The 24,000-nt window shown below is 36.6% G+C and overlaps 1 protein-coding gene across 5 annotated transcripts in view; it reads left to right on the top strand.

Annotated features, from left to right (window-relative positions):
* The window catches only part of LOC115219539 (protocadherin-18-like), a 254,770-nt gene that overhangs the window by 178,557 nt on the left and 52,213 nt on the right, over window positions 1-24,000 (top strand). For 2 of the 5 annotated variants that reach the window (XM_036509209.1, XM_029789703.2), the window contains exons 2-3: window positions 4,432-6,912; window positions 17,875-18,028. The exons of 1 other annotated variant lie outside the window; for it this stretch is intronic. In XM_036509209.1, coding sequence (XP_036365102.1) covers window positions 4,495-6,912; window positions 17,875-18,028 — 2,572 coding nt within the window. In that variant the 5' untranslated portion in view covers window positions 4,432-4,494. The remainder of the gene's footprint in view (window positions 1-4,431; window positions 6,913-17,874; window positions 18,029-24,000) is intronic. 2 more of the 5 variants (XM_036509210.1, XM_036509213.1) reach the window with 1 other exon arrangement.

Genomic DNA, 24,000 nt, shown 5'->3' with positions numbered 1-24,000 from the left:
TTTGTAGGACCAAGCAACGACAACAACAACAACAACATAAAACATTTAACTTTACATGTGTAAAGGCGCAGGAGTGGCTGTGTGGTAAGTAGCTTGTTTACCAACCACATGACTCCAGGTTTAGTCCCACTGCATGGCACCTTGGGAAAGTGTCTTCTATTATAGCCTCGGGTTGACCAAAGCCTTGTGAGTGGATTTGGTAGACGGAAACTGAGAGAAGCCTGTCGTATATATGTATATATATATATATATGCATGTGTGTGTTTGTGTATCTGTGTTTGTCCCCCTAGCATTGCTTGACAACCGATGCTGGTGTGTTTATGTCCCCGTTAGTTAGCGGTTCAGCAAAAGAGACTGATAGAATAAGTACTGGGCTTACAAAAGAATAAGTCCCGGGGTCGAGCTGCTCGATTAAAGGCGGTGCTCCAACATGGCCGCAGTCAAATGACTGAAACAAGTAAAAGAGAAAAGAGAAAGAGAAAAAGAGAACTTACTCCTTCTCAAGTTTTTATTTATTTATTTATTTATTTTTTTTATCTTTCTTTGTTATTTTCCTGTTTCCATGCAAGGCCTGCAATCATATATATTGCTGGACGTGATACTGAAGTGTCAAACTGTCTGTTATTGGACCTCAATCACTGTTAACCATGTCCCAAAAGCTCCTTTTGCCACATGGAAGTCAGTAATAGAAGGTGAAATTTTAATTTAGAATACAAAGTGCTAAAAAGAATACCATAAGGCAGTGGCTCTCAATTAAGGCCCATAAGACCTTTGGAGATCTATTTGGCCCTTGGGGGTTCATGTGACCATTAGTGGAGTCCATTTAAGATTTTGCTGTTAAAATTTATCTACAATAAACTGGTATAGTTCTATAGCACAACCTTCGAATGTCGGGTCTCACAGAGGCAATGACAAGAGACCGAGACCTTTGGATATATGCAGTGATTGAGAAAACTCAGCAAGTAAAGTGAAATCACAGCCAATCTGGATTGGTACACGTTTGTTAATCTCCGACCATTCTGCTCCATGTCAAACACACACTGTAAAGAAGACAAAATTGACATCAGGTGGATTTGAACCTGAGTTCAAATCCACCTGATGTCAATTTTGTCTTTTTTTTAGTGTATGTGTGTGTGTGTGTGGCACGGAGCAGGGTAGTAGGGGTTAATAAATGTGTATCAGTCCAGATTCACTGATTAAAAATTCCTCCACTCAACATCAATGTAAATAGTGCTGTTGGTTCAGTTGAGCTCTTCTGTTATTTCTGTTATCTCTTCTCAATCCACTCTGCAGTGTCCCCGGCAGGTTGGCTGAAGAGGCACTATGTCTTGCCAAAGGGCAGCCCCTAACTATGCAGTGCAAGGTCATCACTCCATGAGGTATATATATATATATATATATATACATATGTATAAGGATGAAAAGGAACACACGAGTTGATATATATGAAAAAATAAGTCAGAATAGAAAATGCTAAAATAATTTTATAAAGAACATTTCAGTACCGGTTTCAGTCATTTTGAGACCTTTTCAACTGTAACGATTAAATAATTAAATTTAGAAAAATTAAAAGAAATGTTTTTTTAAAGGAATATTTGTATAGTGTTCAAATATAAGTGGCATTTTCCTTGTTTCTGCCTTGCTCTGTCTCTCTTGTTCACACTTGTGGGTTCCATATCTTGACAACCGATGCTGGTGTGTTTACATCCCCGTCACTTAGCGGTTCGGAAAAAAGAGACTGATAGAATAAGTACTGGGCTTACAAAAAGAATAAGTCCCAGGGTCGAGTTGCTCGACTAAAGGCGGTGCTTTAGCAGGGCCGCAGTCAAATGACTGAAACAAGTAAAAGAGTAAAAGAGTAAAAGAGGGTGTGATTTAAGAAAGACTTGACTGCTATTTCTAGCACATCATCAACTAACTGCGTTTTCAGTATTACTGTCAGTATATTTTCCACACATCATTATCGATCAATTAGGGTATAGACAAAGATAATACAAAAATAAGCATCTGCTTTACACTAAAGTTTGTCAAATATTTCCACTGAAAACCAGATATCTATATCTCCTAGCGGTATTTCATGGAATTCTGCAACATCAAGATTATAGGTAATTGATTATGTTGGCTGGTGCCAGCTAAAGAGAGAAATTTCTTGTCTCTTTAGATGCAATATCAATAATCCTGTCTAGTTTTGTCTAAGAAGAAAAGAAAAAATAAGAAGAAAAATGCAAGCAATTCTATGCATAAACAAACTCATCTAGAAATTAGTTTTAATATTTCTGATTTTGATTTCTGAAGAGTGGAAGAATTTACATTTGGTAAATAGGAATTGTTTTGATATCAGTATTTGTTTTTATTTTTTTTATCAACAAGAAAAAGTTGTTTTTTATGTATTTTTTCTTTATAGAAAAAAAAAAAAAAAAAACAGATATTTTCTTATCAGTTAGATTATCTAACATCTGACAAAATTTTTTATCTTTATTTTTCTTAAATGTATATAGCTACTTAGTAGTTCTATAATAGGTATCAATTTTTATAAACAAGATCAGAAAATTTGTGTTTTCAAATTGGAATCTCAGTTTTTCAGAGCTTCAGATCTTTTATCATTTAAACTAGAAAGTGATACTGGAAATTTTAGCTATGCTTAGAAACTGAACTTACCGAAAATATTTATTGTAAGATAGGTGGGAGAACTGTTTGTTTTTATAAATATAATGGCACAGGAGTGGCTGTGTGGTAAGTAGCTTGCTAACCAACTACATGGTTCCGGGTTCAGTCCCACTGCATGGCACCTTGGGCAAGTGTCTTCTATTATAGCCTCGGGCCGACCAAAGCCTTGTGAGTGGATTTGGTAGACGGAAACTGAAAGAAGCCTGTCGTATATATGTATATATATATATATATATGTATGTGTGTGTGTGCTTGTGTGTCTGTGTTTGTCTCCCTAGCATTGCTTGACAACCGATGCTGGTGTGTTTACGTCCCCGTTACTTAGCGGTTCGGCAAAAGAGACCGATAGAATAAGTACTGGGCTTACAAAGAATAAGTCCTGGGGTCGATTTGCTCGACTAAAGGCGGTGCTCCAGTATGGCCGCAGTCAACTGACTGAAACAAGTAAAAGAGTAAAGAGAGTAAGAGTATAAATATATACTTTTATTCTTGTTTCTTTTACTTGTTTCAGTTATTTGACTGCAGCCATGCTGGGGCACCACTTTGAAGGGTTTTAGTCAAACAAATTGAACCCACGACTAATTCTTTATGCCTAGTACTTATTTTATTGGTCTCTTTTGCTGAACCAGTAAGTTATAGGGATGTACACATACCAACACAAGTTCTCAAGCTGTGATGGTGGGGAACAAATACAGACAGAGACAAACACATAGGTATACACACAAACACACACACAGACATACACACACACACACACAGACACACACACACACACACAGACACACACACTCACACACTTACGATGAGTTTCTTTCAGTTTCCATCTAACAAATCCACTCATAAAGCTTTGGGTTTTTTCCCAAGGATATAATAGAAGGCACTTGCCCAAGGTGCCACACAATGGACTGAACCTGGAACCACATGATTGCAAAGCAAACTTCTTGCCACACAGTCATGCCTACGCCTATTTTTTTTTTGACAGTGGAAGTGAGGGTACTCACATTCGGATGGACAAGGTAGAAGTGGCACATTGACACATTGAGGAGTCACCAGTTTTTTGTAGGGTCAAGAGGCACATAGCTGCATCAGGGATTGCTAAGTGGAAGTGAACAATGAGAACTGCCCTTGCACACAACTACCTTGTCAAATCAGCAAGATCCTAAATAGATTAAATTGAACTATAAGTAATAGTATTTTCGCTTTTACAGTTTTGCAACTGTGCTGCAAATATTCAATATTCGATATTAATTCTATTCATTTAGGTTTTACAATAATGCAGAGCTATTGTAGCCCTTTTTCCACAGCCTGTACCTAACTTAAAAAGCCGCTCCCTCAAAATAATCATTAAAATTTTTTTAGATAATCAACAACATCTTTAATGTTATAGAATATTTTAAAAATCAGAGATGACCAAACATGTTGCCCATCCTACAATATGTATCAATAGGTATTGATGCAAATGCATCAAGAGATATATTAACTTCAAAACATTCTAGACTTCAAAATTTTAAAAAGAAAAATAACGTTCAATTATAAAAAAAAAATGAAAATTTACCATTATTGGAAATTCTTAATTATTTTCTTGATATTTATTTTTTTTTCTGATGAAGGAAATCATAGAAATTACAGCTATTTTTTCTTTTTTCTTTATAGTTTTCTGATGAAAGTCTAGATTTGGATTGAGTTATTGTTGCATATTTTGACATGTTTATTGAAAATTGTTTAAATAATTAATTCTGAAATCTTATTTTTCATTAATTTCAGGTTAAATGTTGATGGATTCATTTAGACATTTTACTGTGATGCTGTCTGTCACTTCCATTAAAAATGATTGAGATTCTAGAAGCAGGTCTGCTTTTTTCATTGCTGTACACATTAATATGTGCAGAGGTGATCTTCAGAGTAAAGGAAAACCAAAATATAGATAGTAAAGTTGGAGACATTGCACACAGCACACAGTTCCTAGATAGCTTATCCAGGTCAGAGACAAAGCAAATCTGGTTTAGTCGATTAAAACAAGGTACAGACAGAGGCTCAGAGTTGTTTAACGTTTCGAAATCAGGAACGCTGTACACTGCTAAAGAATTAGATGCCGAATCTCTTTGTAAATACAACACAGATTGCTTCAAAATGGTGGAAGTTGCAGTTCGGAAAAAGGAGTCATTTATAAAAATAATAGAAATAAAAGTGTTTATTGAAGATATCAATGATAACAAACCAGAGTTTCCAAGTGAAGAGATTCACATAAAATTTTCTGAAAGAGACAGCAAAGGATCAAAAATATCTATTCCAAATGCAATTGACAAAGATATGGCATCAATTAATTCCCAAATTAATTATCAGCTACGGAAATATGCAAATGAACCTTTTACACTTTCAGTTACCAAAAAAAGATTTGGTTCTTCAAAATTAGAAATAATGTTGGAGAAGAAACTGGACAGAGAAGTAAAAGATAAATATTTGGTACAAATCATTGCCATAGATGAAGGCTATCCGCCAATGCAGAGTGTATTAAATGTTCATATAAATGTTACGGATGTAAATGACAATCCACCTGTTTTCTCTCAGAATATTTATAATGTGTCTGTTAGTACTAAACATAGAAGAGACACTCCAATAGTAATTCTATCAGCAACAGATAATGATTTGGGGCAAAATGGTAAAGTTTCATATTTTTTTGGTTCAAAAACAGCAAATATTGTCAAAACTTGTTTTGAATTAAAAAAGTCGACAGGAGAAATTTTCTTACTTAAAACACCATCTTTGGCTCAAAAACAAGTACAGATTCTTCAGATAGAAGCTAAAGATGGAGGCAATCCTCCATTAAGTTCCACTGCTATGGTAATTGTAAATTTGGTCAGTGAAAAGAACAATGCTCCAGTTATAGATATGAACTTTATCTCAGAATCACGAGGAAATGTCGCTACTATTTCTGAAGGCATCGAAGTTGGAAGTTTTATAGCTTATGTGAAAATAACAGACAATGATGTGGGGTCAAATGGTGAGGTCAGCTGCAGCCTCCACCATAATATATTACTGCTTCAAAGTCTGGGCAGAAAGAAATATAAGATTTTGGTTAAGAATAGAATTGATAGAGAAGAAAAAAGCAATATTGATTTTACCATTACTTGTAAGGACAAAGCATCGCCACCAATGAAAACACAACGCAGATTTTCCATCCAAGTGATGGATGTCAATGATGAAAAGCCACAATTCACTAAAGATACATTCAAATTTCTGACTTATGAGAATGAAAAGCCAAATTTTCCTGTTGGTTTCATTAATGCTACAGATCCTGATCTAGGACTTGGAGGTCAATTGATATATTCTTTATTCAGTAAAAAGAATCAAGTTGTTCCTTTCAAGATTTCGAATTTTGGATTTATTTCAACATTGCAGCCACTGGACCGCGAAAAGCAGAATATTTATGAATTCCAGGCTTTAGTGAGAGATAGTGGAATTCCGTTGCTCAATAATACCACTAATGTTATTATTGAAGTTATGGATGAGAACGACAATGCTCCATATTTTACATTTCCGAGTGTTAACCCTTTCAATCTTGATATCCATTATGAACCACAAAGCAACAATGACGTCACAACATTAAGAGCTTCTGACAGAGACAGCCATGTGAATGCTTTCCTCAGATATGAAATAATAGGAGGAAACCACAAACAGTTATTCATTATTAATCCTTATACTGGAGTATTGTCTTTCTCTCGTCCAGTTTACCAAAATGATGCTGGGTCATATGACCTTCAGTTTGTGGTCAGAGACAGTGGGACTCCAGTATTGTCAGCAACCACCACAGTATTTCTGACTCTAACGGTCAGCAACAGCACTTCTCAGCTTTACACAGCTCAACACACTGAGTCAGATGATATGATACATATCAGTTTAGTAGTAATAATCGTAATAGCTGCTGTGATAATATCTACAGCTATTGTAGTCTCTATAATAGTCTGCATTGTTCAAAGACAGAATCAAAGAGAGGTTCAGTACGGTTACAGGACAGATACGAATAATGAATTCATCGGAGACAAAAGACAATCTGAGTGTGCCACTGAGCTGATGTGTCCTGAATATGATGTCCCTGTACCTATACTAAAGCACCCCTGTAGCAGTCAGAGTTCAAAAGTGGCATCACTAAGGAAAGAATCCCAAACAGAGTTTAACCAAAATTTCAACTACGAAGGCGCTACTTCAGATTTTCAACTGAAGACAGTAGCAGACAGCACATACCAAGTAAGTCATACTACTATTTTACTATTTTACTTGTTTCGGTCATTTGACTGTGGCCATGCTGGAGCACCGCCCCTAATCGAGCAACTCGACCCCGAGACTTATTCTTTTTGTAAGCCCAGTACTTATTCTATCGGTCTCCTTTGCTGAACCGCTAAGTAACGGGGACATAAACACACCAGCTAGGGGGACAAACACAGACACACAAACACACACACATACATACATATATATACATATATATGACAGGCTTCTTTCAGTTTCCGTCTACTAAATCCACTCACAAGGCATTGGTTGGCCCGAGGCTATAGCAGAAGATACTTGCCCAAGGTGCCACGCAATGGGACTGAACCTGGAACCATGTGCTTATTAAACAAGCTACTTACCACACAGCCACTCCTGCACCTTTGATTTTTTTAGTAGCATTTAATCATCCAGTTTTATAAAATTTAGTAGCTAAGAAAAATTGTTATGTTGTACAGAAAATTTTAACAAAAATTTGAACGGTTAATGTTAAGAATTATGTGAAGGCACATGGCTCAGTGGTTAGAGCATTGAGCTTACAATTGCGAGGTTGTGAGTTTGAATCCCAGACCAAGCTGTGTGTTGTGTTCTTGAGCAAAACTCTTTATTTCACGTTGCTCTACAGTTCACCCATCTGTAGAAATGAGTTGTGATGTCACTGGTGCCAAGCTGTATCAGCCTTTACCTTTCCCTTGGATAATATCAGTGGCATAGAAAGGAGAGGCTGGTATGCATGGGTAGCTGCTGGCATTCTATAAACAATCTTGCTTGGCCTTGTGCCTCAGAGGGAACTTTCTAGGTGCAATCTCAAGGTCATTCATGACTGAGGGGGGTCTTTACTCTAGTGTTAAAAATCATAGTGATTTTTTTATGTATACTCTCTTTTACTCTTTTACTCTTTTACTCTTTTACTTGTTTCAGTCATTTGACTGTGGCCTTTCACCGAGCAAATTGACCCCAGGACTTATTCTTTGTAAGTCTAGTAGTTATTATATTAGTCTCTTTTGCCGAACTGCTAAATTACGGAGATGTAAACACACCAGCATTGATTGTCAAGTGATGTTGGAGGGACAAACACAGACACACATACACACACACACACATATATATATATATATACATATATACAACGGACTTCTTTCAGTTTCTGTCTATGAAATCCACTCACAAAGCTTTGGTTGGCCTGAGGCTATAGTAGAAGACACTTGCTCAAGGTGTCACGCTGTGAGACTGAATCCAGAACCATGTGGTTCGTAAGCAAGCTACTTACCACACAGCCACTCCTATGCCTATATATATATATATATATATATATATATATATATATATGTATATACACATAGGTGCAGATATGGCTGTGTAGTAAGAAACTTGCTTCCCATCCACATGGTACTCAGTTCAATCCCCCTACATGGCACCTTCTGAGTGGATTCCATAGACAGAAACTGAAAGAAACCTGTCATATATATATGCATATATTTATATATATATACATATATATATATATAATATATATATAATATATATATATATATATATACATATATGTGTGTGTATATATATATGTATATATATATATATATATATATATCTTAAACTGAGGAATTTAAGCCTGGTTGCCCTTGGGAGCTCCTCTAAGCTGATCTTGTTCTTACTCTACTAGACTTGGAGAAGAAATTTCAGTTGTGGAATCTAAAGGACTTAGTGTTTATTTAGCAAAGATCATATACATATATGAATTATTCCTTAACCCAATATGTATATCTCTCTCTCTCTCTCTCTCTCTCTCTCTCTCTATATATATATATATATATATATATATATATATATATATATATATATATATATATATGTATATATATATATGATAGGCCTCTTTCAGATTCCCTCTACTAAATCCACTCACAAAGCTTTCGTTCGACCTCAGGCTATTGTAGAAGACACATGTCCAAGGTGCTTTTCACATCAAAAGCTTCAAAACAACTACTTTTTGCTTATAAATACATGCTGCATTGTGCATGAATATTTATCAATTGCTTTACCACACCCACAATGGCTGTATAGTCTTACCATTACAGCTACATTCTTGTTCATGTTTGATATTTAAATGTCAATTTCTTCTCAGTTCTCTTCATGCACTTATTCTTTTACAAATATTCAATATAACAGGAAATATGTTAGCCGCAGGAGTGGCTGTGTGGTAAGTAGCCTGCTTACCAACCACATGGTTCCGGGTTCAGTCCCACTGCATGGCACCTTGAGAAAGTGCCTTCTACTATAGCCTCGGGCCGACCAAAGCCTTGTGAGTGGATTTGGTAGACAGAAACTGAAAGAAGCCTGTTGTATATATATATATATATATATATATATATATATGTGTGTGTGTGTGTGTGTTTTTGTGTCTGTGTTTGTCCCCCCAACATCGCTTGACAACCGATGCTGGTATGTTTACGTCCCCGTTACTTAGCGATTCGGCAAAAGAGACCGATAGAATAAGTACTAGGCTTACAAAGAATGAGACCTGGGGTTGATTTGCTCGACTAAAAGGCGGTGCTCCAGCATTGCTGCAGTCAAATGACTGAAACAAGTAAAAAAGAGAAAAAAGAGAGAGAGAGAGAGAAAGAGAACACTCCATTTTTATTTTCCTGTGAACAAAGAGAATAATAAGACGCATTTACATCTGTTCAAATTTTCAGATCGTAGTTTTTGAAATCTTTAGTATTCAGATTACTCTATCAAATGAAATGCTTGTTTACTCGTTTACTTGTTTCAGTCATTTGACTGCAGCCATGCTGGAGCACCGCCTTTAGTCGAGCAAATCAACCCCGGGACTTATTCTTTGTAAGCCCAGTACTTATTCTATCGGTCTCTTTTGCCGAACTGCTAAGTGACGGGGACGTAAACACACCAGCATCGGTTGTCAAGCGATGCTGGGGGGGGGGACAAACACAGACGCACAAACATATACATACATATACATATATATATATAGATATATACGACAGGCTTCTTTCAGTTTCCGTCTACCAAATCCACTCACAAGGCTTTGGTCGGCCCGAGGCTATAGTAGAAGACACTTGCCCAAGGTGCCACGCAGTGGGACTGAACGTGGAACCATGTGGTTGGTAAGCAAGCTACTTACCACACAGCCACTCCAATGTCAATTTAAAAATATTTTTACATAACTTCTCTGTTCTAATCAATATTCCAACAGTTCTAAGCTATTTTTAGTTGGTTTCACAATCACTAACAATCTTTGATTTAAGCTAACCAAACTTTTCCTCCTGGGATAATACATACTAAATAACTGACTCTACTCAGCTAATTAGAAAGATATTGTACTATCAAAGAACCTTTTGTTTGAAACCTATCATGCACACCCACACACACACCCATATACGCACATACCTGCACACATCTATATATGCACACATCTATATATGCACACACACATGCACGCACAAAAAGGATTATACATACGGTATACAGGTATGTAAGGCGGCGTGCTGGCAGAATCGTTAGCATGCCAGGTGAAATGCATAGCCGTATTTTGTCTGCCGTTACGTTCTGAGTTCAAATTCCGCCGAGGTCGACTTTGCCTTTCATCCTTTCGGGGTTGATTAAAATAAGTACCAGCTACGCACTGAGGTCGATGTAATCGACTTAATCCGTTTGTCTGTCTTTGTTTGTTCCCTCTGTGTGTAGCCCCTTGTGGGTAGTAAAAAAATAGGTATACAGGTATGTGTGTATATGGGCGTGTGTGTGTGTGCGTGCATAAACGTGATTTACTCTTTGTATACTCCCCTATGCCATTTTTCTGTATTGTTACCCTTAATCCTGGTTTTTCTTATGCCTGTACACATGTAGACGTATGTATGAACTTTTACGGTGTGCATGTGTGTGTGTGGGGGGGGGTTGTATGTATATGCATATACATTTGGTGAAGGATGCAAGTGATGATGTATACGTTTTTCTAGTGAGGGTGGATGAATGTATGCGTACACATGTGGGTGCGCAGGCACACATGTGTAGGTATGAACAGGCGCGCTTACGTGAATACTATGAATTTTTTACCCTCTTACCTTACTTAGCGGTCATTAGAATAGCTCTTTTGTCTTAATAGCGGTCAATAACACAGTAATTTCCCTTTGTATAACTGTCATTTTTCATAGCGTTTTTCTGATGGCCAGATAACTGAAGAGATGGTGGCATGGATTTTTACCTCGGCATCCGAACTCGGAGTTTTATCTTGGCTACCGAATAATTGCTACATATTACCTTTACAGATAAATTCCTCTATTTACATAATATCGAGGTCTCTTTCTTTCTTTTGTTATCTTACCGTTTTTATCAATATATATATATAATATATATATATATATATATATATTATCATCATTCTTGAACATCTGTACACACATACACACATGTTAAAATACAGTTTTGAAAAGCCTGTTGAGGTGAATCCTTAGATACGAATATTTTTGTTATTCTTTTCACAGGAAAAAAAGTAAAGGAGATTGTCATGACATGTTTATCAGTTCACTGAACCTTGATAAGAGGAAGAGTATCCCTCATCCTTCTGTCTATGAAGGAGGCTTATTGTAATCACTATTTAAATCCAACACAAACCATAACTCAGTTCCAATGGCAAGACTAATTTGAATCCAATTACTGTATTAAATCCTCAAATTCACCACTTCTCGGCGTTAGGAAGGGCATCTAGCTGTAGAAACTCTGCCAGATCAAGATTGGAGCCTGATGCAGCCATCTGGTTCGCCAGCCCTCAGTCAAACCGTTTGACCCATGCTAAAATACTGCTTAGATTATAATTTTATTAATATATAATTAGCATGTTCCTTTACCTCAATACTCCTTTATTAATATCAGAATATACCAATTAATCATTATTTACAAATACCATCTGATGAGTTAGTATTTAAGCATACGACCTGTATAAATATTAAACTATTTCTGAATAATTTCTTTCTTTCCTCTTTTGTGGTAAAAGTTTGGTATTTACTCAAAAGTATTCATAAATTTCTATCCTTTTGATGGAATGTGTATTAGACTTCATTATTTACAAAATATGTTTCGACCCATCATTCTGTGTCTCTTTGGGTACATCGATAAAAAAGTCGCACTAGAGATTTCTTGTGTTGGCTTGCATACCACTAAATATCCATCAAATTTGAGAAAATCTAATACACATTGTTTAGAATATTTAACTGCAGTACTACATCATTAAACTTCCCCTGTTTCATTATCAATGGTCTGCTAGTGGGCGACCCCCTTAATTATCAGCCATTTTCCTGGATTCTATGGCATATACATCAAGGGATTACTCATTTTTGCCAGCTGAATGGGCCAGAGCAACATGAAATGAACTGTTTTGTTTAAGAATACAATACATTGCCTGGTCCAGGAATTGAAACCATAATCTTATGATCATGCATGCAACACCCTAACCCCTAAGCCATGGGTATCCACACACATATTAATGCATGTATGGATATAAGCATGTACTCTTTTACTCTTTTATACTCTTTTACTTGTTCCAGTCATTTGACTGTGGCCATGCTGGAGTACCGCCTTTAATCGAGCAACTCGACCCCGGGACTTATTCTTTTGTAAGCCCAGTACTTATTCTATCGGTCTCTTTTGCCAACCGCTAAGTAACGGGGACATAAACACACCAGCATCGGTTGTCAAGCAATACTAGGGGGACAAACACAGACACACACACACACACACACACACACACACATATATATATATATATATATATACGACAGGCTTGTTTCAGTTTTCCGTCTACCAAATCCACTCACAAGGCTTTGGTCGGCCCGAGGCTATAGTAGAAGACACTTGCCCAAGGTGCCACGCAGTGGGACTGAACCCGGAACCATGTGGTTGGTAAACAGGCTACTTACCACACAGCCACTCCTGCGTGTATATATGTATGAGTCATTACAACACATTATATAAAATATAGTTGAGCAGTGATGCATGGAACCTAAATATACCTCGGAAATATATTATTCCAAACAAAAGGACTAATAAGGGAATATACAAAATCATGCAAAAAATAAGTGAAAACTGGAGTATAGGCATGTCTTTAAAAATATAAGCTCACATATTTGTGTGTGTGTGTGTGTGTACACATGTAATTCTGGATAATTTAATGTAAAATATTTTCTATGAAATTGAAAATACATTCATGCAATGAAGAAACATATATAAACATATACATACATTCATATGTGTGTGTGTGCATGTGTGTGTGTGTGTGTGTGTGTGTGTGTGCATGTGTGTGTGTGTGTGTGTGTGTGTGTGTGTGTGTGTGTGTGTGTGTTATATGTCAGCAAATAATGATGAGATGTAAATAGTTCAAATAGTGAAATATGTTTTAGGATATATATGTATTAATGAACACATACACACACGCACATGCATACATGCACACACACACACAACACGTATAATGTGTGCATATGAATATGTATATTTATATATGCATCTGTGTATGTGTGTGTGTGTGTGTGTGTGAGTGTGTGTGAGTGTGTGTGTGTAATTATATGATTTCCACCACTTGGGGAGAAAAAAAATAACCAAAAGTAAAGCGCCCCACTTTTTTTTCCTACAAAATGCAAAATTGCTGATCATGACATTGGCACAAACTAGACAACATTGGTGGATAATAGACAAATTAAGCTATCTTACAAATGCATTACAGGTGTATTACAGATCCATTACAGATGATATTACAGATCCATTAGAGATTTATAAAGTAATCCATTAGAACATTTATTAAATGAAATGAAATATTTCTCTAATATAAATGCATTCAATACCATGTTTGCCATTCTTGCCTGGAATCTCTATTAAGAAAATCTTGTATAAAATTTTTATGATTTGGAAATGAATGATAGACATTTAAATTAGATAAAATAGATGAAAATGGTTATATGTTATGTGATATAATGAGGTTGCTAATAAAATATGATTGCACTTAAATATAATTCTCTTCCTAAATTCTCTGTCATTCTGTAGTTATTTCATTTTTTCTGCATTCTCAGCTTGCTTTTTCTTGCACAACTTTCAAATAATATGATCTGGTTGCTTTCTTAGTGGTTTTTAGTGTGCTGTGGTGCAGCACTGCACCATGGGATAAGAGATGTCTGGGTGGTGATTGCAGCAGTTTAAAAACATAATCAACAGCTTTAGAAAATTTGTGTTTATAATGAAGCATCATGGAAAGCATGCTATTCTTTATTTTGTTTTACACAATGAGGATGCTGAAAAGTTTCTGGCTTGGGGTAAAAGAAAAATTCAGGAGAATCTGTTAATTATGATTTTATTCAACATATTCCCCTCTCAGATTCACACACTTATTGCCTCAGTCCTTCGGTTTTTTCTAAGCCCTGTAAGAGAGCTTTGAAGTTTGGGCCTTCTACCAGGCCTTTCACCAAACCCCTAAAACCAATAATTTTTCAGCACTCCCTTGTAGGATTAAGGAAACAAGGCAAACAATGGCTTTTATGCTTTTATAAAGTTTAAACTTTGATACACAGCTTTTGATTATTTTTGTTTTTAACTTTCTATGTCAAGTGAGCCAGGAAATTTTATCTAATCTTCTGTACACCGAAAAGTCAGAAATTTGATTTCTCAAATTAAAACAGGGCTTTAAATTTGGTAGGGGAGATGGTATGATTAATTATATCAACCCCCTTCCACACCACAATACTATACGATGGTATTTTATTTCATTAGCCTCAGAAGCATGAAAGGCAAAGTTGATTCTGTTGAGATTGAACTCAGAAACTAAATGGTAGTCCACCATTCTGCAATTCTGTCAGTCCTCTGCCCTTCAGGAAGATTAAAATATTGAGAGCCACTGAGCTGTTTAGCCACGAGATCTTAATTCTCATACAATTACCTTCTTTGTTAAAATACCTCATTTTAGATATGCTAGCACTGGAATATTCCTGGCATGGTTCTTTCTATGAGCCTCCATGTCATAGTTAGTAGCCTTTCTTCTTTCTTCTTAATAGCCCATGTTTCATTTGCATAAAGGTGTAGGTGCGGAACTGCTGTTGGAAAGATTGGTATGCAGAGTCTTGTCCAGTTGTATCTTGGTAACATCTCTCCAAAACTCTTTACTCCGTAACCCAAAATAGTCATCAGAGATATGACTGAAAATGTGGGATCAGTATTAATGAGTTACTAATGCACCTACAAGTTGAAAATGACATAATAATGATCACAGAAACCTCAGATCATGTGTAAATCATTCTGAGAAAGCTTGCTCCCCCAGATTTCAGCAGTAGGCCTCAAAATAAACCATATGGAAACATATTACATATGGTCTGAATGCATAGTACAAGGCCAAATACTGGCAGAAAGAAATGAAACTGAGGAGGTGAGGGTGTACATCTACTTGGGACATGTGGAGGCACATGGCCTAGTGGTTAGAGCAATGGACTCACAGTCGAGGGATCGCCAGTTTGAATCTCAGACCGGGAGATGTGTGTATTTATGATTGAAACACCTAAGCTCCATACGGCTCCAGCAGAAGGTAATGGCGAACTTCCGCTGACTCTTTCGCCACAACTTTCTCTCACTCTTTCTTCCTGCATCTTGCAGCTTACCTGCGATGGACCGGCATCCCATCCAGGTGGGGAACCTATGCGCCAAGAAACCGGGGAAACCGGCCCTTATGAGCCAGGTATGGCTCAAGAAGGAACAAAACAAAACAACAACATACTTGGGACATGCAGTAAATATATATTGACAGATGAATTGTGAAATCTTACTCAGAGTAAGAACAGAGAATAAAATATTTACTTCAATTAATGATAACATTAAATGCAAAAGAGAAGATGGTGAGCTGGGAGAATCATTAGCATGCCAGGTAAAATGCTCAGTGGCATTTTATACACCTTTAGATTCTGAGTTCAAATTCTACCAAGGTCAACTTTGCCTTTCATCCTGTTGGGGTTGGTGAAATAAGTACCAATTAAGCACTGGGGTCAATGTAATTGACTTACCCAACTGCCCCAAAATCGCTGGCTTTTTGCCAAAATTTGAAACCAGTATTAAACGAAAAGTATAAAAAAAGAGCAATGGCATTGTTGAAAACCCCTGAGGAAGGGCAGGTAATACAAATAAAAAGACAGAGGTACATACATACAAACATACATGAATACATACATGCATGCATGCATTCATGTGTACATACAGGCATGGGTGTATGGTTAAGAAGCTTGCTTTGCAACCACATGGACCTCTGTGTGGCACCTTGGGCAAGTATCTTCTACTGTAACCACAATGCCTTGTAGTGAATTTGGTAGACAGAAACTATATGGATGCCCAACATATATATATATATATGAGCGTGTAGGTATGTATGTGTATGTATAAGTGTATGCATGTATATATTTATGTGTCTGTGTTTGTTTCCCTCACCAATACTTGACACCCAATGTTGGTTTGTTTACTGTCCCACAAATTTGCTGTTTGGAGAAAGTAGCTGATAGAATAAGTTCCAGACTTTAAAAAAAAAAAAGAGCCTAAATTCTGGGATTGATTTGCTCAACTAAAACCTTTCAAAGCATTGCCTTAGCATAGCACACAACCTTGTGTCCGAAACAAGTATAAGATAAAAAAAATACATCCATACATACATATTCACATATGCAAATTGACAGAAATAACACAAATGGAGATTGGGTATTGTCGATAGTTATTTTATTTCTATGCAACTGGACATTGTTGAGAATCTGTCTTCTAACTAATTAATTGCTCCAAACTTTATTTTTTTCAATTTACTGAGCATTCTTCTTAACTTGTTTTGCATGACAGAATAATTCTATATATTATAACTGATTTACGTACAGTTATACATTATTAACTGTCCCACTTTGAACACCCTTGGAACAATTTGTGTTTGTAAACTGCAATTAAGCATGTAATGCATATTTCTGTTTTTTGTCTTTGGTGGGTGGTTTTCCATCCAATATCAACTATTTATGCAGTATATATACATGCTCACTTGCTTATAAACTTTTTACAACTTTCTATTGAAGAAGCCATCATTATACACTGGTGTATATCTGATGGCACTAACAAAATGTCTGGAAACTTAGGAATAAGCAGAAGATAACACATATCTTACATCATAATTTGTTTTTGAATTTATTTTGTATTTCACCATTTTGGGAAATATATATCGATTTTTATACACAGCATGTCCATAAGAGATTATCTTTGGACAAATACAACAATAAAATATGACAATGTATTTATATTAAGTATTATACATAAATGGTTATTTTAGTCTAATATTGCTTCCATTGCATATGACAAATTTTTGTTCAGCCAAGCAGCTACTTGAAACATCAGTGATAGTCTATTCACTGTTCTCCTTTACATCGATGGGGACGGATTTCGTCTAGGCATACTGACTGTGAGTAGACAATATTGAAAACATCCAATGAGGCAGAAATGCATCTTGTGTTTTCACCTGCTATTGCTAGGAGGGATTTTGGGCCCCTCTGATATATGTATTGTGTTTTTTATCACAGCATGTCCCTTATATTTCCAGATGAATTCGGCCCTAAATTTTGCCTAGCAAAATGTATTTACATTTAGTATGATACACGAATGGTTATTTTGATCTAATACTGCTTTTGTTGCATATAACATGTGTGCGTGTACGCACACACAAACACACACACACACACACACACACACACACACACTTGCAAGCACGCGATTGGAAAAAGCATCCTTGTGAAAGCAGTAAAACTTGAGAATCTGCTAGTTTAGCAAAAAACTTTATGTGCAAATAACTTATGTTTTAAAAACCAAATTCATGTCTATATATCTAGAACATTCTAAATTAACTCAATTATCCCTTTCAATATATTTATCTTGTAGCGAAGTCTTCTAAGAAACCCAAAGAATTCTCAGATTGATGAAAAGGCTGTTAAGGTGGTTGAACTCTGTGGAGAAAAACCAAGATCTTGCCATGCTAATGATAGAGAACATAACTGGGCAGAAAGGGAAATAGGGCACTATGAAGAATTAAAAGGTATGTCTTCATAAACAGTTTGCAAATAGCAATAAAGCTTATGATTTCTCACTCAAAAATATATTTATTTACAAGCATACTCCATATTATAGAACCATTACTTGCTTGAAGAATCTTGCCATAACATAGAATTTCATATCGAAAACCTATTTTCTAATTGATTTTCTTGTTACGTAACAAGGAAGCGGATGAGAAAATAGGTTTCATGCTACAGCAAGGATTTTCAGGAATGCAATGCTTCTGTGACACGAGTAAGGCCTGTATTTCAAAATTATTTTAATAGTGTTATTGTAAGAACCAAATAAATACTGCCGATCTTCTAATGGATAAAGTAGGAAAGAAGTTGGGTTGGTTATTTCTTTATTTAACTCTTTTAGGACTATACTCTTTTACTCTTTTACTCTTTTATTTGTTTCAGTCATTTGACTGTGGTCATACTGGAGCACCGCCTTTAATCGAGCAACTCGACCCCGGGGTTGATAAATTAAGTACCAGTTACACACTGGGGTCGATGTAATCGACTTAATTCATTTGTCTGTCCTTGTTTGTCCCCCCTGTGTGTAGCCCCTTGTGGATAGTAAAGAAACATACAATATATAAAGACAGGAAAGAGAAAAGAAAATAGACAAGAGAAGGGAGGAAGGACGGACGGAAGGAAGGAATGAGGGGAGGGAGGAAAAAATGAAGGGGGGGAAGGAGGGGAGGAAGAGTGGGAGTGAAGGAATTAAGGATTGAAGGAAGGAAACAATGAATGAAGGAATGAAGGATTAAAGGAAGGAAGGAATGTAGGAAGGAAGGAAGGAATGAGGGGAGGGAGGAAGAAATGAAGGGAGGGGAAGGAGGGAGGGAGGAAGAGTGGGAGTGAAGGAATTAAGGATTGAAGGAAGGAAACAACGAATGAAGGTATGAAGGAAGGAAGGAGGGAATGAGGGGAGGGAGGAAGAAATTAAGGGAGGGGAAGGAGGAAGGGAGGAAGAGTGGGAGTGAAGGAATTAAGGATCAAAGGAAGGAAACAATGAATGAAGGATTAAAGGAAGGAAGGAAGGAAGGAATGAGGGGAGGGAGGAGGAAATGAAGGGAGGGGAAGGAGGGAAGGAGGAAGAGTGGGAGTGAAGGAATTAAGGATTGAAGGAAGGAAACAATGAATGAATGAAGGAAGGAAGGAATGAGGGAAGGAAGGAAGGATGGAAGGAAGGAAGGAGGGAATGAGGGGAGGGAGGAAGAAATGAAGGTAGGGGAAGGAGGGAGGGAGGAAGAGTGGGAGTGAAGGAATTAAGGATTGAAGGAAGGAAACAATGAATGAAAGAATGAAGGAAATTTCAGATGGGTTGATATCAAAATGGTTAAATGGTTACTTTTCTGTCAAGTAGTAAATTTATAATTAGTGATATGAAAATATTAGTAAAGATAACAATTCTAGTATTAAGATCTGCTGAGTTTAGAATGCTGACATTGCTGCTGTTATTACATGTGCCTTCTTGTAAGGGACCCCTATTGCTTTCATTATTGTTCTTCCTGTAGCTGCTATTGTTGTTATGTTGCTTGGCCCCAGGCCAATCCTCAAGGAACAGGAATTATGATTGATGTGACTTCAGCTGCAACGACCCTATATTTTTATACCAGGGACTACATTATGCAATGTGCTCCTTTTTTTTTTATCAAGAAGGCGCAGGAGTGGCTGTGTGGTAAGTAGCTTGTTTACCAACCACATGGTTCCGGGTTCAGTCCCACTGCGTGGCACCTTGGGCAAGTGTCTTCTACTATGGCCTCGGGCCGACCAAAGCCTTGTGAGTGGATTTGGTAGATGGAAACTGAAAGAAGCCCGTCGTATATATATATGTATGTGTGTGTATATGTTTGTGTGTCTGTGTTTGTCCCCCCCTAGCATTGCTTGACAACCAATGCTGGTGTGTTTATGTCCCCGTTACTTAGCAGTTCGGCAAAAGAGACCGATAGAATAAGTACTGGGCTTACAAAAGAATAAGTCCTGGGGTCGAGTTGCTCAATTAAAGGCGGTGCTCCAGCATGGCCGCAGTCAAATGACTGAAACAAGTAAAAGAGTAAAAGAGTAAAAGAGTATGATGTAATGTGAAGGAGTTTAGTTGTTATATCTAGCAGATTAGGTGACCACGTAGAGCTCTCTCTCTCTGTGGTTTGTTACTTTTGCTATTTTTAGCTTGCGGTGTTTCTTCCTTGGCAATTATTTCTTTTGGCTTTGCTAGCTTTTATTAAATCTTGTTCCTATGGCCATTCCTTTACAGATTCTGCTTTTCATCTTTCTGTTGTTGCTCTTGTCACTGTTGCTATGGTTACTATTTTATTTTGGTCATTGTTATTGTTGGATTGTTGTAATCTGGTAAAGTTATAGCGTTTCAATTCAATTCTTTTATTTTGATCACACAATTATAACACAACACAACATATAAAACAAAGAAGAGAATACTGTGTTTGATGGCATAAGAGATACACAGGCATATTAGATGCACTTCAAAATTCAGCTGTGCATACATTCAGGAGAAATATTTTCTTGTGCATTAAAGTATGTAATGTAGGTCCAACTTTACATGAAGGGCATGGAGTTTAATTTTTGAGATCATTTTTGGAGAAAAAAATACATGTCTTATATGCTATGCAAAAATTATAGCATTTATAGTACAGAATCACCAGCAAAAACAAAAATTGGCTGCTCAGCATCAAGAATCTTTTGTAATTCATCAATTTAAAGCAAAAAAGTCGCAATAGTGGGTTGTGCATTTTGTTTTAGATCAGTTGTTCTTAATCAGGGTCAAGATGACCCTTGCAGGGTGGTCCATCTAAGATTTTGTTGTAAAAATTTATGTACAATAAACTGGTTATACTTCTGCAGTCCCACTGCATGGCACCTTGGGCAAGTGTCTTTTACTATAGCCTCGGGCCAACCAAAGCCTCGTGAGCAGATTTGGTAGATGGAAACTGAAAGAAGCCCGTCGTATATATGTATATATATATATATATATATATATATATATATTTGTATGTGTGTGTATATGTTTATGTGTTTGTGTTTGTCCCCACAACATCGCTTGACAACTGATACTGGTATGTTTATGTCCCAGTAACTTAGAGATTTGGCAAAAGAGACTGATAGAATAAGTACTAAGCTTACAAAGAATAAGTGCTGGAGTCGATTTGCTCGACTAAAGGTGGTGCTCCAGCATGGCCACAGTCACATGACTGAAACAAGTAAAAAAGTTATGCACAAAATATTTTAACAATTTTTTTATACAGTCATTGATAATATTTAATTATGGAAATAAAAGAGGATTTTTTGAACACCAAATGACTATGAGAGTCCACCTGAGTAAAATAGGAATCAAAGGAGTTTGTAGGTAAAAAAAAAAAGGTTGAGAACTCTTTGTTTGAGATAGTAGGTGACCAAATATGTCACACATATATATATAATTAGTTCTTGTTGTTAATTAGATGAAAGAAAAAAAAACTACTGTAGACAAAATGCTCGATTAAGTCTATAGGTAAATGAATTGAGACTCATAAAACTAAACAAACACAGAAATCTCGACCCCATTCTGAAGTCAAGATTTCTGTGATTAAGAGAAATTTTAATTTTAATCTTACTAAGAGTACTTTTGGCAATTTTCTTCTAGTATGACACTAGTCTACCAGAAGACTGTTAGTGAAATTTAGCAGATGGAAACTATGTTGAAGTTTGTCAGTGGAGTCATTCTTGTTTTTGGGCGGCAGACTTATTCTTTGTTTAATACCACCACTTGGTATTAGATGCTTTCAGTAGAACCAACTCTATTGTAAGCACTGAAGTCAGGTCTACAGTCATATGAAAACTTTTTTCTTCTCTTTGTAATCTTGGAGGCCTGGTAAATGGTTGGGGTTTTTACTCTACTTCCTTTGATCAAACAATAAAAATATATCCAAGCATAACTGAAAACTAATGACCGAAACAAGCAAAAGATAAAAAAACTTGAAAATTATCCATGAAATGCTAGCAATAGATTTGAACACCAGTTGCATAACATGGTAGCCCAGCATCGTATCCACTTGGCCAAGTCACTTCTACAAACACATTACTGAAGCAAATAGTCAGCAATGCTTTGATTAAGTGTCTGAGTATGTTGATTTATATTTTACTAATCCAGCATGGTTTTAAACCAGAATGAATTAATTGCAGGCTAAAAAACAACCAAATAGGCGCAGGAGTGGCTGTGTGGTAAGTAGCTTGTTTACCAACCACATGGTGCCGGGTTCAGTCCCACTGCGTGGCATCTTGGGCAAGTGTCTTCTACTATAGCTTCGGGCCGACCAAAGCCTTGTGAGTGGATTTGGTAGACGGAAACTGAAAGAAGCCTGTCGTATATATGTATATATATGTATGTGCATGTATGTTTGTGTGTCTGTGTTTGTCCCCACAACATCGCTTGACAACCAATGCTGGTGTGTTTACGTCCCCGTTACTTAGCGGTTCGGCAAAAGAGACCGATAGAATAAGTACTAGGCTTACAAAGAATAAGTCCTGAGGTCGATTTGCTTGACTAAAGGCGGTGCTCCAGCATGGCCACAGTCGAATGACTGAAACAAGTAAATGAGTAAATGAGAGAGAGGTGTTGCTTAATGTTCAGGTGTGGCTTAATGGACAGGTGTGGCTTAATGGACAGGTGTTGCATTAGTAAATAAAAGATAGTGTGACTAATTGATGCATGGCGTTTTTGAGCAAAACACTTCATTTTTTTGTTACTCCAGTTCACTCAGCTGACAAAAATAAGTAATTCTGCAATGGAGCAGCATCCTGTCCAGTGGGGGAATATATATGCCACAGAATCAGAAGGAACCAGCTTTATGAACCCAGCTCAGGAAAGACCTTTGATATTTTGTAAAACAACCAGGTTATCATGAGATAACAAAATAACATCTACTGTGGTTTCTCAAACCTCTAAATTTAGCAGAAAAATACCCTCAAATGATGCTCTTTCTTTATAAAGTTAATAATTTAGTCAGGACTAAAATTGCTCTCCAAGATATCTTGTACTACCACCGTGAGTCAACCAGAATCTAGAGATTGAAATTTGGTAGATGGAAATAGTGTAGAAGCTTGTCAGGTGCAGGGTCATTCTTGTTTTTATTTAGTAGACAGTAGACTTCATCTGTCAGCTGGTGGTCAAGCCTGGATTGTCTTTGATCGTTGGTCTCTTCAATCACAACAGGCCTGAGGCTGAACAAAAACAACAACAACACAACAACAACAACCCGACTATTTACCACGGAATCCAAAATAGCACCTACGCAACCAATTTACATTTAAACTTAGTATACTGGTTGTGTGATAAATTAGTCTTATAATCACGTTAAGCTAATTATTTTAGTTATTAAAACTCATTCAATTATTACGACTGTGATGCAGACATTTTGTTAAAGGAAGATTTCATTGTTGCTTTTAACAAAATGAAACAAGAGAGGGAAAGAAAGAAAGAAAGAAAGAAGGAAAGAAAGAAAGAAAGAAAGAAGAAAGAAAGAAAGAAAGAAAGAAAGAAAGAAAGACAGAGACACAGACAGAGTTTCTGTCTAGGTTTTCATTATTTGTAGCCAGACATGTTGTTATTGTGGATACTTTTCCTACCAAATTACTTATGCTAGTGTAGGTATTTAATGCTGTTCATTGTTCAGTAAGACAGAGTAGTTCTGCGTAGAACTCACTAGACTGACTAACAAGGGCCTTGGAATGATGCTATCACTGTTCCATTCCTCTGCTTTTGATTTCTTGATTAACATATATAAGATAAAGTGTGCTCTCCATTCAGGGAATAATTCTGCATTCTCAGGCTCTCTACTGGTAATGTTGGAAAACAAACCAAGCAAAAACAACTCCCCATCCCCCCAAAAAAGGAAAAAATTTGTTTATTCTGCTGATAGAAAATGTATATATATTCACCTGGAAATAAAGAAAAGAAAAGAGAAAACAAAAA

This window comes from Octopus sinensis, linkage group LG14, assembly GCF_006345805.1.
Source record: "Octopus sinensis linkage group LG14, ASM634580v1, whole genome shotgun sequence".
Classification (NCBI taxonomy): domain Eukaryota; kingdom Metazoa; phylum Mollusca; class Cephalopoda; order Octopoda; family Octopodidae; genus Octopus; species Octopus sinensis.
The sequence above is the reverse complement of the archived record's forward strand: the minus strand, read 5'-3'. Positions and strand labels throughout refer to the sequence as shown.